We start from the raw sequence: 17,408 nt of genomic DNA, 5'->3' as shown, positions 1-17,408 counted from the left end.
TTGTAGTGGATAGGAATTATTTTGAAGGGTAGAATATATCAAATTAATATTTTTTTCCCAATGTGATGGATGAGAAAGAAGGATGGCATGATCTAGTAAGTTGATGATGGATGCAATCTTGGTAGATTTGGGGTGATAGGAATGGTAGTTTAAATAGCGTCCAGACCAAGTGGATTTTTGATACCAACATGTAGTGATAGAGTTGTTATTTATGAAAAGAGTAATATCTAAAAAATTAATGGAGTTGTTAAATTGAGTCTCTAAGGTAAAACTAAGGTGTGAGTCAAAATTATTAAAAGAATTTAGGAAATTGGTTATGTTATAAGTAGGAATGCAAGTTAAAATGTCGTCAACGTAACGTTTGTAAAAAAGAGGTACATATGACAAGGTATTAAGAGTAGAGTTCTCTAGGAACTGCATACAAAGTTCAGCAAGAGGGGCACTCAAACTGGAACCCATTGGGGTGCCAAATTTTTGTTTAAAAAAGGAGTCGTTGAACGAAAAATAAGTATTGGAAATAATGAATTTAATACATTTCAGGAACCAAGAAAAATTGAAATCTGTGTGTTTGCTGATATCAGCCCATTTATGGTCTATGGCAGAGAGGATAAGGTCAGGTGAAATGTTAGTGAAGAGGGAAACAACATCTAAACTTATAAAGGAAAAATCAGATGGTACATTGAGGGAGTTAAGTTCGGGAATGAGTTCAAAAGAATTTTTGACAAAATGGGGAGAATTATGAGTGATATTGGACAAAATTGAACTAATAAATTTGGATAACTTGCAAAGAGGGGAATTTAAGTCAGCAAACTGACACTGCTGACTTAAATTCCCCTCTTTGCAAGTTATCCAAATTTATTAGTTCAATTTTGTCCAATATCACTCATAATTCTCCCCATTTTGTCAAAAATTCTTTTGAACTCATTCCCGAACTTAACTCCCTCAATGTACCATCTGATTTTTCCTTTATAAGTTTAGATGTTGTTTCCCTCTTCACTAACATTTCACCTGACCTTATCCTCTCTGCCATAGACCATAAATGGGCTGATATCAGCAAACACACAGATTTCAATTTTTCTTGGTTCCTGAAATGTATTAAATTCATTATTTCCAATACTTATTTTTCGTTCAACGACTCCTTTTTTAAACAAAAATTTGGCACCCCAATGGGTTCCAGTTTGAGTGCCCCTCTTGCTGAACTTTGTATGCAGTTCCTAGAGAACTCTACTCTTAATACCTTGTCATATGTACCTCTTTTTTACAAACGTTACGTTGACGACATTTTAACTTGCATTCCTACTTATAACATAACCAATTTCCTAAATTCTTTTAATAATTTTGACTCACACCTTAGTTTTACCTTAGAGACTCAATTTAACAACTCCATTAATTTTTTAGATATTACTCTTTTCATAAATAACAACTCTATCACTACATGTTGGTATCAAAAATCCACTTGGTCTGGACGCTATTTAAACTACCATTCCTATCACCCCAAATCTACCAAGATTGCATCCATCATCAACTTACTAGATCATGCCATCCTTCTTTCTCATCCATCACATTGGGAAAAAAATATTAATTTGATATATTCTACCCTTCAAAATAATTCCTATCCACTACAACTTTTACGCTCAGTAATAAATAATAGATTACCCTTTCTTCGTAATAAATTCCGTACAGCTTCCTCATTTACCTCCCAATCACAACAAAATAGTATCATTTCACAAAACCTTGTGAAGCCTCCTGAAAATTCACTATCTCTCAATTCCTTCATCTCATTACCGTACATTGACTGCCTTTTCCACTCATGGAAAAAACTTTTTTCATCCGTTGGTCTGAAGCTAGTGTGTTCGACTGGACACACTCTCTCAGACTTATACACTAATTTAAAAACTCCTACCCCTATTTCCCGCACTTCAAACATCGTATATGTCATTGATTGTAATGATTGTTCAAGCTGTTATGTTGGAGAAACTTCACAATTTCTCTCAAAAAGAATGCGCCAACACGAACTTAATAGTTTGAACAGAAAACAAAATAAAACCATGATCACCGAGCATGTCTCCAAATTTAAACATTCTTTTAATTTCACCAATCCAAGAGTTATTCATCGTGAATCTAACATTTTACGCAGGAAGTTCGCTGAGAGTATTTTCATACAAATATTACCTTCTATTAACAAACGATTTGATTCGGCTTCTCTTTGCAATATTTACCGCGATGCTTCAAATAATTTTTTCAATATGCGCAATACATCCTAACATTTCTTTTATGTATTCTACATATTCTTTTGTGTATGCATATATGTGTATATGTATGTGTATACATATATTACATTTATTGTTTTGCGTTTATATATACATATATATGTTATGTTATAATTTTTTATGTAACTTTTATCGTTCCATAACTATTATCGTTTTTCTGTTAATATCTATACTTTTTCCTAATAATTTTCTCTTCATTCACATATTTTTGGGATTTGATTATGGATGTCTTGCACATGTATAAATTTTTTACTATGTTCCTACTGCGCATGATCGTTGAGAAAATCTTCGTAATATGGAACCACCAAAATTCTCTCTATCCCGTTCTCTCACCAATGACGATACAGTTTCCAGTATTTTCCGCAAACACGTTCGCACACATTTTACTCTCGTACACACTCGTAATACAACTTCCAAACTAACAACATGTTCGTTTGGAATAAGCTTTTTTATAATAAAATATATCATTCATTTTAATTTTACAATTTTTTTTAAAAATTTTCATAACTCGACGTTTCATCAATTTTTTATTTCACTTTTATTTATTTTTCGTGCAATTTTGTGTTTTTGTGTTGTTTTTCAAAGTTTATTTGTATGGTGAGTTTCTTTACATTGTTTATTTTATGGTTGTTTTTCATATATACTTTTCATATACACTGTTTTACTTATTTTTGTCTGTTAATTATGTATTTTTTTTATATTGTTTTTAATTTGTAACCCTGAATTATTTAATTTTAGCACTGAAGATGGGTCAAATCCAGACCCGAAACGTATGTTCTCTATAAATAAAAACATATTTCATTAAAACTGTTTTTTAATTACTGGATGGATGCCCAAGAAACAATTTTATTATATTATTTCACCATCTGAAGAAAAACCTCTCGCTTTATATATATATATATATAATTTAATGTTCAATTGAAAATGGACATCGCGCTGCCCGATGTCAGGTTGCCAGAGCGGGGAATCGAACGCGCGACCCTGTCCATACAAAGTCAACGCGTTAACGATCTTGGCTACGGCGAATCCGTATCAATATATATATATATATATATATATAATATAATTTATTATATAATATTATGTAATATTATATAATTTAATATATTATATAAATATAATATATTTAAAATACTTTATTTAGCCATACGTTTCGGTATATATATATATATATATATATATATATATATATAGATTCTGGTAGTAACACCAAGAAAAAAACAACTAAAGTAGTTTTAAAATACTTTATTTAGCCATATACGTTTCTATAACTATATAGTTGTTCCACTGAATGACGGTCTCGAAGACCGAAACGTATGGCTAAATAAAGTATTTTAAATATATTATATTTATATAATATATTAAATTATATAATATTACATAATATTATATAATAAATTATATTATATTTTTTAACATCACAGATGGTAAAACACACTTATAAACATGATAACTTAACAAGTATCGAAACTATGTATTTACTGTTCAGAGTTTGAGATAGAAATTTCACATTTTTTCTTAAAGCAGTTTTTAGCATATGTTCAAATTACACGGGAAATTTAAAAAGCGATGGGATCTTGTCCTTTTTAAAGAAATTTTGACACGCTATAGCCCAGTCAAATTAAGTTTTCAGTTAGGAACAATTCGCATAGAGCTGAAATTTGGTGCAGATGTTAAATAGGCCATTACAAATGAAATGTCAAAAGTCCTCATCGATCCGACATCTGCGATTTTTTTTATTCAAGGTCAAAGGTGCAAAAATCTAGTTTTTCCCATTTTCCGCCGAAACCATAATTTTTTTTAAAAAATTATGTTAGATAAGTTTATTTATTATAAAATTCTCTATGAAATTGTTATTATTAATTTTTTTGTTAGTATCACCGTTTCTGAGATATTGCCGTTTGAAAAGTTGAAAAATTCATATTTTTCATAATATGCAGCTTTTAAACGTCATCAAATGTGTAATATAAGTAAAAAATATGAGTTTATTGGTTTCTGTTTAAATAGTATAAGTTTAATGAAATTTTTGAAGTATAAAACTATAGTGTCAGCCCCTAATTACCTTAGCTCTTGAGCAACACCTGCCAGCTATGTCATTTTCCTAGTGTGGGAGGGTCACATATACGACTGTTTTTGAAGCGAATAAACCAACTATTGGTGTACGGCATTTAAGACAAATTGCTGGAACTTCCCGTACCAAAAATTCAATTTTCCAAAAAAGATTGATTTTTGTGAATATTAAATTTTTGAGTAAATTGACTTATTTGAATTATATTTAGAAATAATTTGGAATTTTTGAACTTTTTTTTCAATGCAATATCGCTCCATACTTATTATTAAAATCTCTATAAAATATCTAATAATGTGATGCGCATATGTCTAATGATCATTTTTCACCGCCAAATGCCATTTTCTTCACTTTTTTCACATTCCTCAAAATTTAATCAGTTGTTCATTTTGTCAATACAAGTAAAATGTTTTTTAAATTATTGAAATCGTTTTCTTATCACTCCATTCTCTTCAAAACTGAATCACTATTTTTGGCACTTTTTGCCTCGTATCTTCGAAACGGCTTTGCCAAAAATTAAACAGCACTTCTCCTTATTAATATGAATCGAATGTTTTTTGAATCATTCAAATTAGATGAAACGTTAATAATTAAGTATACATGAATCAATGATGACAATCCGAAGTCATAATTTTTAATAACTGTGTCAATATCTAGTGGCAACATATGAGATAGAAGATGAAGTGTCTCCGCCAATTTCATATCATTATATGTTACAGTATGTCATTACTAAAAGACGAATGAATTTGTATAAGATATTTTGATCCAAAATGTCGATAAAAAACGTTAATTCTAATTACAATCTAGATGTAAGAAACCTAAGCCGAACAACAGCCCTTATACGATAGAATATAACATTACATATTATTATAAAATAACCCACTTTGAATCGTCGAATTATTAAATTTACTTACTTTATTTTACTTGCGTCAAAAAATATATAAATATTTCTGGAACATTGCTATTGATATTTTGAAACATTCCACTCGCAGTTTACATTTTTTAATTGTTTTATCGCTAAAAAATAAGCAGTATTTTTTAGAACAAAAATTGATTTAAATTTAAAAAATCGACAATTCAAATTGGATAGTTTTGAGATAATATGTAGAATTATATTCCACTACTGTCCGGCTGTTGTTCGTGTTTTGTACCTTATATCAAGATTGCAATTGGAATTAACGTTTTTTATTGACATTTTAGATTAAACCATCTTATACAGATTTATTCATTTGGTAATAGCATATTGAATCATATAATGATACAAAAATGTATGAGGTTAACGACAGTTCATCTTCCATCTCATATGTTGACACTGGATATTGGCACATTTATTCAATATTATGATAAAAATTTATTAAATATTGTGATTTTGGATTGTCATTATACGCCCTGAATTCATATATAATTAAATATTTCGTTTATTCGCTTTAAAAACAGTCGTATATGTGACCCTCCTACACTAGGAAAATGACATAGCTGGCAGGTGTTGCTCAAGAGCTAAGGTAATTAGGGGCTGACACTATAGTTTTATACTTCAAACATTTCATTAAACTTATACTATTTAAACAGAAACCAATAAACTCATATTTTTTACTTATATTGCACATTTGATGACGTTTAAAAGCTGCATATTATGAAGAATATGAATTTTTCAACTTTTCAAACGGCAATATCTCAGAAACGGTAATTCTAACAAAAAAAATTTAAAATAACAATTTAATAGAGAATTTTATAATAAATAAACTTATCTAACATAATTTTTTTAAAAAAATTATGGTTTCGGCGGAAAATGGGAAAAACTAGATTTTTGCACCTTTGACCTTGAATAAAAAAAATCGCAGATGTCGGATCGATGAGGACTTTTGACATTTCATTTGTAATGGCCTATTTAACATCTGTACCAAATTTCAGCTCTATGCGAATTGTTCCTAACTGACGGCTATTTTAGCTTTAATTTGACTGGGGTACTATTAAGGAACCATGTGTTAGTCTCGTTTAGGGCCGTATTGTCAAAACGTTTGTTTATGACTTTGTCGTTATGTAATTGTAAAAACAACCCCTCAGCGAATCTTCTTTTAATTACGTTCTCTTCAAAATGTAAAATTTTAGATTTGAAAAAATCTATTTTATGGTTTAATTTAACATGATCAGTTAACATCGTCTTATATTGTTTAGGTTTTTTGGAGTTATTTTTATGTTGATGAAGGCGTTTACTCAGGCTTTGGTTAGTTTCTCCGATATAAAAAAGTTCGCAATTAGAGCAATTAATCTGAAATACGGTATTAATTTTGTCATCGCAGTGAATAAGTAATTAAAAATGTCTTAAGTCGCGATGAAAACTATTTCTCTGAAAATAGTTATTAAATTGAAAAATTATCGGTTAGAAACAAAAGTTAATGAAACACTTTATGAAGTTTAAGCCACTAATTTCAAGTACGTGATATTATTCGAGTAATAGAACTTTGAAACCCAACCTTGTAAAATAGTGAAAATTGACTTAACCATTTATTCACTGAAACGACAGAATTACTAATTTATTCCATCTCCAAAAACTAGAAAAAGATCTATAAATCGATCTAACGAATGCAACGCATCTATTGCTTTTTTTAATTTGCTTTTATAAATATAAATATAAATAAATATAAATCTGTCGTTATTCATTTCACCAGTAATTTTGGTGGATTATTATGTAAGGAAAAAAGGTCAAAAGGTCACCCAGTGGTAGGTAATCCGTTTCGCTGTCGAATAATCTATTGCAAATACACGAAAATGATTCACCGCGATGCCAATTTTCTCGGAGTAATAGGTATCCACCGTGGATATCTTTAATATTTTTGTCTTGAGAATGTTGTTTAAATGTCCGATATATGAAAGATTTAACGCATTTTGCGCATACCTTCGTCATAGAAAAACAATAAAGAGCTTGTATGTACGCAAAAAACTCTATCGTTCAATTGAAGTTTCAAGTTCCTTTCAGGAACCGCATCGAATTGAACAGTAATTAGTTTATTTCTAGACCTTTGCGATTAATTCAACATAATAGACCAATAGTGCGTATCAAAAATTCTGAGAAATAATTAAAAAAAAAACATTCAATATATCACTACATAGATTTTTTTATTACCTCCGTTAATGATTTCCAGTGAAACATGAGAGATAATTTAAAAAGAGCAAAAGCTACAGGAATTTTTGCATCAGTACTGGTTTCAGCTGCGAGATCGTAACATCTTTTTGCAAGATGAGTATCTTTGGCCATACCAAGACCTTGCTCATGCATATATCCTAAGTTGAACATGGCTTGTGCGTTGTGTTGCTGCTCAGATGCCAATCTAAAAATATACAGTAATTGTTTTAGGATTAAAAATAGAGTTATGAATTACCATATAATATATTAAACAATATAATTCTTATTCGAAAATACTTATTATATGGTTAAAACCCCTACTAAAGATCAACATTTTGGCAATCATTTCAGAAAAACTTGAAACATTTAGAAATAATAAATAAACAAATCGCATATTTGTCGAAAACAAAAATGACTCAAAACTCAGAAAGTTAATAATAAAAATAAAAAAAACGGAAATTTATTATTAATTAAATTAATTTATAGAAATAAAATATTTTAACATTCCAAATCAATTTTAAAAGTTACGAAACACAGATATAGGTACCGATTCTGCCGCAATGTTATGATAAGTTCATGTTATGAAGAATTTTTCATAGTAATATAGACAAAAGTTATGCGGTTGGTGTTCAGTCAGGCGAATTTCTCAGGTTTTCTCATACAAAACATAACCTAAAAGCCGCACAAATGTCAAAAAAACGATGTTAGATAAGTGCGTGTTTCTGATTCCTCTTAGGTAAGATACGAGTGACGTTGCAGTTTATGTTTAAAACGCCGGAATGAACAGCAAATACATGATATTTTGACAGCATTCAATATGATTCATTCGCATAATGTATGGGGAGTTAGAGCGTAACATAGCCATCCGTAACATTTCTCTGTTATGCGCAGAATCGGTCGCATAAATATTATTTGTCAAATTAATTCATTATTAAATTCCGAAAGGAAAAGTTTATAGTACAGAAGGCAGCAACGTTTTCAAAACAAAAATTTTAGGCAGGCTTTTTTTTGGCATGTGGTCCTTGGTGGTCTCTCGGTTAGAGTACGGGCCGTCTGGCAGCTGGAAGTGGTTGCGTTTATTAGTGCGCAGCCAAATTTACAGCGTGATTTCAAAATTTTGAAAGCATTTCAGTTAGTTCAATTTTCATTTTTTTGACTTCGACTAGATTCACCAGCTCACATTTTTTGTTGCCAGACATTTTGGCGCTGTTAAATATGTGCCAGACGCCAGTTTATTAATTTTTCTTAAAATTCAAATCATTTTATTCTGTCTGAAATTTTAATATTATGTTCGTTAAGGCTAAAAACACATACAATTAATTTGCCAGACGTTTTTGCGGTTGTTAAGCATAGACATGTTTTACAACATCTCATTACAACGGCGCCATTTCTATATATTCTCTTCACTAGTGATTTTCCAACTTTTCTATGTGGAAAATCACTACAAAATACAAGGTAAAAATTCGGGACTGTCCCGGCCAAATTGGAACGAATGGTCAATTTAATAAAAAACGTACAATTGAAAAGCGGTAGCAATTTGAAGACAAAGTGAAACACACCTACCTTTTAAATGGAGATCAATCAAAATATTTAATTAATTAATAATATAATTTATATAAATATAACTACCTAAATTGCACTAAAGTTATATATTAAGTAATATATTATTCCAATAAATTTGAAAATAAATATATTGATAAAGCGTAAAGTTCCAGTGTTATACAACAATATGAGATAAATACGTTTGATAAGCAAATGAGATGTTTATGTTTGTAGGAAAAAATCCAATTTGATCATTATGTTTTCTCGACGCTCAAATCATTTTTAATGATTTGAGACTAAATCTGAAATGTATGTGTGTATGTATCTATGACCGAATATGCATATGTGTATGAAAAAAAAAATACAATTTTTAGTCCACTTTTCAGGACAAAATCGTGTACCGGTTTTAAAAATTAAAACCCATTGGAAAAGTTAGTTTTGTGTTAAATATTTTGAATTGATTTAAAATACTGCTTAAGAATACGATAAGAATCAGTTTTTATGTGATTGAAATGAAACAATTCTTTTTAATCCGAATAACTGACTTTGAGTAGGGACCTTATTAGTCGATAGTATGTTATTTATCTTAAGGTTTTCGATCTATATTTGTTTTTGCTTTCAATCCTTGTATTAAATTCTGTTTTTTTTTTCAGAATTAGCTTGTTGTTAGCATAAAACTAGCACTTTTATTTTCATAAAATTGTGCCACTTTAATTTTCATATAATTAAAAATAAAAGTTCGAAATTATTAATGTGAGAGATCATTTAAACACGTCTTTGAAAATTTGCATTCGGCGGTTTTTTTATTCATAGTGTATTATTTTATATTAAGCATACTCGTTGAATATATTTTTTAAATTTTTGATGAGTAGTTGTGATTGTATTATCAAGTAAATGCAAATATTCAATTTAAACCCAGGACAATTTGGGACAAAAAATCTAAATCCGTCAAATATTGCTTTCTAATTTAATACTATAATAACAGAAGATGCTATCATAGGATAGCTATCCTTCACACGCCATCATATTAATAACAAATGTCTACAATGGTAGCTGAATGTACTTATTGTATAGTTTGCTATGAAGAAAAAAATATGTTTTCAGAAAAATCCAAAAAAGGAGATATTCGAGACTGTCTCGGCCAAACCGAAACGTATATGTTCAACTTAATTATATGTGGTCGACAATATATTTAATAAAAGAAAGATTCAAAACTTGACTACTTAATGTATGGCTTATAGTTATAGTCATTCTGTAAACGTTATGTTTTTTATGAAAAACCTAGTATTCATCTTTGACCGGAAATTAATACTGATACTATAAATTTCCTTACCTATATGAACTTCATGAACGTCACTAGAAAAGGCAAATGACATAATCGCTCCAATCTCCAGTGTAATAATCATTTATATATACCGTTAAATATATATAGACTAACGCTAATTAAAAATGCTTGTGCTGTTAATTCATGTAATCTGGTATAACTGGAACTGATAGAAACTAATATAAACTAATATTTGATATTATTTAAATGTTAGCATATTTACATAAATATTACTTATAAAGTAAGTCATGATATTGTAGAAGTTTGTTCGGCAACCGTAGATTTTATCTCACAATTTTGTGGAATTATTTGAAATGAGTATTTCTTAATTTTCTTTTGCATGTCTTATTGAAGATCATACATTTAGATTATATTGAATATATCTTTTTATCTGGTGAATATTGATCTTCGTTCCGAATTGGAAGTCGGAACTCTTCTGTCTGTACTCACAAACGCCACAGGTGGCGTGATGGTGAGACTTGATTCTCTAGTTTGTATTTCATTAACTTCGGGTTCATTCGGATTCGGGTTTGCGTATACTGTTGTCCCTGCTGTGAAGTAGAAATAGCCCAGAAAAAATATGAGAAATGCCGCCACAGCAATGACAGCACCAATTGGCGTTAGAGGAATCATATTGGGCGCACAACTTTTTTTAAATTATTCAATCCATTTTGCCTTTATCAAAACTTCTTTTAATATGAACTGCGCTACTCAACAGAATTGTACTATAGATATATTGTAGCACAATTTGAATATATCTAAAACCTCGTCCATTCGATGATATAGTCACAATGAACTCCTTATTTTTCTTGATTGAAAATGATCAGTATTCTTTTTAAAGATTATGAGTTAACTGTTCTACGTTTGTGCTATACATGATTTAAATATTTTTAAATATTTTACTTGAAATTTTGATTATTTGAACTAAAATGACAGTTCAGTAAACGGATTTTTTGTTTTTTTTTATATGTTATTATTGACAAGCAAAAGTGCTAATCATAATGCGCATAACATTGACAAGCAAAAGCGCTGACATAATAAAAATTATTAGTTTTTAGACACTGTATAAATACACAATACTCTATAGATTTTAATTAAACCTTAATAAATTTTTTGATATTTAAGCGAAAAAAAGTAATTTGTAATTCAAAATAAAAAATTTGAACAAAAATCCATATTTGCTGCAACTAGTCTACCAGTGTTTTTTTCTTCCGGTCTACCTGCCTATATGACTCACTGTATACCTCTCCACCTGTCTACCAGTTCACCTGTCAAACAATTTATAAGTCTATCAATTTACCTGTCCACCAGTAAACCTATCCACCAGTATACCTGTCCACCAATATATGAGTTCACCAGTATTTATATCCACTAGTATATCTGTCAACCTATTTATCAGTCTGCTAATTAAGCTATCCACCAATTTACATGTTCAACAATTTACCTGTCTGTCAATTCACTCTGTTTATTAACTTACCTGTCAACCCGTTTTACATGTCTACCAATTTACCTGTCAACCTGTCTACATATTTGTCTATCTACCAGTTGTCCACCTGTTTGTTACTTGTCCACCAGTTTACTTATCTACCAGTTCATCTGTCTATGTACCTATCTATCAACATGTTTATTTGTTTACCTATTTACCTGTCCACCAGTTTATCTGTACATCATTTTACCTGTCCATCGTCCACCAATATAACTGTCCACCAATACACCTGTTAACCTGTTTATCAGTCTACCAATTTAGCTGTCCACTGATATATCTGTTTATCAATTTATCCGTCCACCAATTCACTTATTTACCAATTTACCTATCAACTAGTTTATCAATCCACCATTTTACATGTCAACCAATTTACCTGTTTACCAATGTACCGTACCTGTCATCCCGTTCTACATGTCTACCAATCAACCTGTCAACTTGTTTATCTGGCAAAAGCCCAGGCAAAAGACCAGCCTGGGATGCATAAAGGCATTACCTTCGCTAAAAAAACACACACACAGGCAGACATACGTCCATTTTTATATATATCACTTTACTCAATAAACCCGCAAGAGAACCAAGAAAAACCAATTTTTTTGGCATAATTCTTTTTTTATTCAATATGGTTTTCTTCGAAGATGATATACCGATTATAGCAAACTTCGAACTTTTAAAAAAACATTTTTGTAGTACGATTAGCCACAAAATTCGGCTATGATCTCATCATTTGGCAAAAATTTCTTCACAGCGAGATCTTTTGAGATCTGAGAACAGGATATGGTCGCTAGGGAACACATTTAGAGAATATAGTAAGTGGAGAAGCAATTCGGAGGCCAATTCATATTTTTTTGCCACTATTTTTGCGGAATGTGACTTGGTTCGTTGTCAAGATGAAGTAACGCGGTTTTATTTTTCAAATGGGGCTGTTTTTCCGATTTTGTTCTTCAAATTCTTCAATATCATTATACAATAGTCACTGTTGATTGTCTGGCCTTTCTCAAAATAATTGATAATGATCATTCCTTGCAAATTCCAAAAAACTGACGCCATTACTTTGGCTGCTGATCGTTTGCATTTTTTCTCCTCATCGTGTCTAGTCTATTCGGCTGACTGTCTATACGACTCCGGAGAGTAGTAGTAAGGTCAGGTTACATCCATGGTAACATATTGATGCAAAAAATCAGTTTTATTTCGATTAAACAGCTCGAAATATTTTTCCAAATAATCAACTCGTTAAGCTCTTGGTCAAAGTTCGTGCGGCAGCCAATTTAAAGAGAGCCTTTTCATATTCAAATATTGGTAAATGTCACGTCCTTTACATTCCATTGTTAACTTTAAGGTGTCTCTCATTGTCAGACAATTTTACTTTTTTGATTTTCAAAACGATTTGCTGGATTTCTCATGTTTTCCGGTGTAACCACTACAATTGGTCTTCCAGAGCGTTCAGCGTCGTCACTGTGTGTATGGCCACGATTAAAATCAGCAAACCACTTCTTCGCGGTTTGCCTCGATTTTGCAGAGTCCATATAATACTTTTGAAGCAATATTTTGGCAATGCCAGTATTTTTTAAAAGGCAATGATGAATCAACCCACAAAATTGCTTTAAATTCATGGTTTCAAAAAACCATGTTTCAAATTCATGGTCACTTGAACCTAGATCACTTGTATTCATGAAATTTATACATATATCTTCTTAAAGTTGTTGCTTCCTACAAATCATATGGATGATTACATAGCTAAATCATCTATGTGTTATCTTACGGACTTATTGAGTCACGTAATAACTGGACCTTTATAATAATTGTACTTTGAGTTGAATGTGTAAAATGTTCGGTTTGTGTTTCAAAAAAATTAAAGAGCAGAAACTCTAAAATGATCAAAAAGTATGTCTCGATGTCCCTTTAGATAGGCAACTTTCATTATATTAGAGGTTATATAGGTTATATTAAAGCAACATTCTGATAGGCAACTTTTATTTAAGAGTTTTGGTAACTTTATAAATTACAACTATGGATAGTGGTATGATTACTAAAGATTTAGAAATAATTTCTAACCAGAACCAGGCGTCTTATATCACAAGACTTTTTAAGAAATTGCATTCTTCAAATCTAAGTTCTAAATTAATCAATATAGACATACGGAAATTATATTAGTAACAAATGTTAGTTAAAACAGATCAAATGTGATTTCTAATAGCTGCTGTGATTAGGCATAAAAAAATTGAAGTTTGGTTATGATGACAAAAGCTATATTTAAATCATAAATTTTGAATATTCTTGAATTAGATAATTTTCATTAATATTACGTCTTTATGACTGTAATTTAAATTATTCTAGTACGTAGTTTATTCCAAAAAGATAATTTCATTTTATTATATTTACTAATATAATAACAATCTATATAATAAGTACTCAAGACATTCAGTGACTTTTCCGAGATTAATAACAGAATTTTTCTATTTGTGAAAAATAAGAACTATTTAATATATTTGACACAGTTTAATAAAAATATATACATAATTTATAATAGTAAAATGAAGGACAATAGTAGTAAACATAATTAGATATCATGACTTTTATGAGCAAAAAAAATAAATTAAGAATTATATTCTTATAAAAAATACATAAAAGATATAAATATGTTACCTATAATGTGAAGCAGCCATTTCATAATCAACAGGAGTTCCTAGACCGTAATAATGATAATCTCCTAATTTTACTTGAGCCGTGGAGTAGCCTTGCGCAGCTGCGCGGCCCCAATAAAGTAAAGCTCGCACAAAATCTGCTGAAGACCCACCGAATAGAGATACTTCACCTGAACAAAAAGCAAATGAAGTTGTTGTAAAAATGCGTATTTTATTTATTTTACAGAAACTGTGAGAATTATTTAACAGAATTATGTTAGTTTAACGTAAACATCAAATCACTAGTTTTGAGGTAAAGATCGAACAAATATTTATTTTATCTATGCTTTTAATAATTGAAATTAGTTACCACCTTAATTCTTGATTGAAATAGATGAAAGCCATATTCCTTTTTTATGAGCATGGCATGTAACACTCAATAAATAGTGTACAATATATATGCAATATAAATAGTGTAGTGTAGTAACAATAAAAGTGATGTAGATATGATAATGTAATTCAGGCACATGGTCTAAATTATCACCGGTATTAATACCGGTATTTAAATTAAAAATATCGTTACTGAAACATATGAGCGCTATTTGATACAAACATGTCACATCTGAGTTTGAGTTAATTTAATAAGACATATATTTCAATAATTATGAATGTGTACATAACACTTCCAATTTTGTTCGGATTTCTACCCGCAGGTATGTATATCATTCCTCATGTCTGTTCTATCAATACAATAAGTATTTTAAATATAAAAGGTGTGATACAATTGTGTGACATAAAAGGACGAAAGGAAAATTTTCCTCAGAAAAAGAAATCACATAATAATATTTATAATAATAAATGATTATACAAAAAAAGAAAAACAAAACAAAAGATTTATTCGGTTTGAAGGAAAATCGGTAACGAGCCAAGTATAATATCATCCGCTGCTATGGGTCGATCAGTATATAGTTTGGCATGGCATGGCGTGTTTGCAATACCAAACTAAGTCTTCAGTAAACTGGCCGAGACCCGCTATGGATCTTTAGCCCGTTCTATTGCTAGAACTTCCCGCACAAAAATTAATAACAATTGTTTTAAATATTAAAATAGATAATCATAATTACTATATATGTATTCGTTCATATAATATACATTGACGATCTTATCGCTCACAACAATTAAAAATGTTCACATTAAGAAAAGATGCCGAATCAATCCATCTGAGGATATATTTCTTACGATTACAATAACGTATATGAAATATATACATTTTAACTTCCCAAAGGAGAAGTTTTTGTTTTCATAAAAAAATCCGATTCGCCAATTTTAAGTTTTCTCGACGTTTCAAGCCATTCTGAATCTAATGAGACCAAATTTGGAAAAAGTATGTGCGCGCGCGTGTATGTGAACAGATATTTTGCCATAAATCGACGTTCTCTCAAAAACGACTCGACCGATTTCAAAAATTTAAAAGCCATTCGATGTATCTTGATGAGGACTACTGTTTATAGTTTATAGTTTATAGGACTTTAATGATTTAGTAAGTTTATTAAGACCAAGTACTCTGTCGTTATACCAAGTAAAACGTCTAATTTTAATTTTAACAAACGTCAAAAAAACTACTCATTTTCTAAAAACTTAATAATAACTTAATAAATTTTTGAAATTAAACTACTTGTCGTAAGGCCGTAATATTTCAGGAAGATCTATAAGACCATGATATATATCGCCAAAAAAGTTCCATAAATATCGACTAATTTTTTTTTCAACAGTTAATTACAAGAAAACGAATCGGGAGATTTTCACCCGTTTTTAGATTTAGAAAAGTTTAACACATTTTTCTAAATTACAAAGAAACGGCTCGGCTGATTGTCGCTCAAAAGTGAGCAATGATAATCCTCATCGAGATACATCAAATGGTTTTTAAATTTCTGAAATCGGTTCAGGCGTTTTTGGGCAATCAAATTTTGACAAATGCAAAAAAAAACGATGCTAAATTTTGCAAACTTTGACGAATTTTTAAAGCTAAACGAGTTGTCGTAGGGTCGTAATATTTTAGTATGATCTAGAAGACTATGGTATCTATTATCAAAAAAATAATAATAAAAATCGTAGTAAAAATTTTTTTAACATTTTATTACAAGAAAACGGGCAGGCCGATCTCTACCAAAAACTAATCAGATCGATTCCCAAGTTCTATCAAACGGTTTTTGAATTTTCAAAATCGATTCAGGATTGCGGGCTAAAACGGGGACGAATTTTTATTCACATTTTTTCTATTTATAAAAAAACGGCTTGGCCGATCGTCGCGCAAAGCAGTAGTCCTCATCGAAATACATCGAATGGCTTTTAAATTTTTAAAATCGGTCCAGCCGTTTTTAAGAAAACGTCGATTTACGGCAAAAAATCTGTTCACATACACGCACACACACACACACACCCACATACTTTTTTCCAAATTTGGTCTCATTCGATTCAGAATGGCTTGAAACGAAAAAACAAAGTTAGAGAATCGAATTGTTTTATGAAAACAAAAACTTCTCATTTGGGAAGTTAATTACTAACTTATTTTAATGAAGATGTGATGAACATAAAATATTATAATAAATACATAATAGTTCTTAACAGTTCACACGGGTAACAAAAACAATCAAGAAATTTGGAAAAGCACATTAATATATATTTATATGTGATGAAAAAAATTCGTATGATAGAGGACAAGTAATAAAATTTTGAATAAATTCAACTCACCTCTGTCAAGCATGTGTGCTGCATTGCTTTGAGCGACTTCGTAGCCCAGCTCCGCAAGCAAAGTATAATGCAAGTATGATGAATCATACTCTCGAACTCGATGAAGACTATGGGCTTCCATCAGTCGTTCACACCAGCGACCCCTCTCAGCAACATTTTTAAAAAGCTTTGACAAACACGATAATATTTCAATTAAATTAAATACTAATATAGAATTATTAA

At 30.3% G+C, this 17,408-nt stretch overlaps 1 protein-coding gene across 1 annotated transcript in view; it reads right to left on the bottom strand.

The window, feature by feature from the left end:
• Positions 1 to 17,408, bottom strand: part of LOC113386796 (protein sel-1 homolog 1) — a 225,599-nt gene that overhangs the window by 18,190 nt on the left and 190,001 nt on the right. Inside the window, exons 10-12 of the mRNA XM_026624551.1 lie at positions 17,187 to 17,352; positions 14,458 to 14,626; positions 7,463 to 7,667 (exon numbers count right to left, since the gene is read on the bottom strand). Of these exons, the coding sequence (XP_026480336.1) occupies positions 7,463 to 7,667; positions 14,458 to 14,626; positions 17,187 to 17,352 (540 nt within the window). The remainder of the gene's footprint in view (positions 1 to 7,462; positions 7,668 to 14,457; positions 14,627 to 17,186; positions 17,353 to 17,408) is intronic.

This window comes from Ctenocephalides felis, unplaced genomic scaffold (genome assembly GCF_003426905.1).
Source record: "Ctenocephalides felis isolate EL2017-DRISC unplaced genomic scaffold, ASM342690v1 CF-g0.4_SCAFFOLD_03571, whole genome shotgun sequence".
Lineage (NCBI taxonomy): Eukaryota > Metazoa > Arthropoda > Insecta > Siphonaptera > Pulicidae > Ctenocephalides > Ctenocephalides felis.
This window is presented reverse-complemented; position numbering and strand designations above follow the sequence as displayed.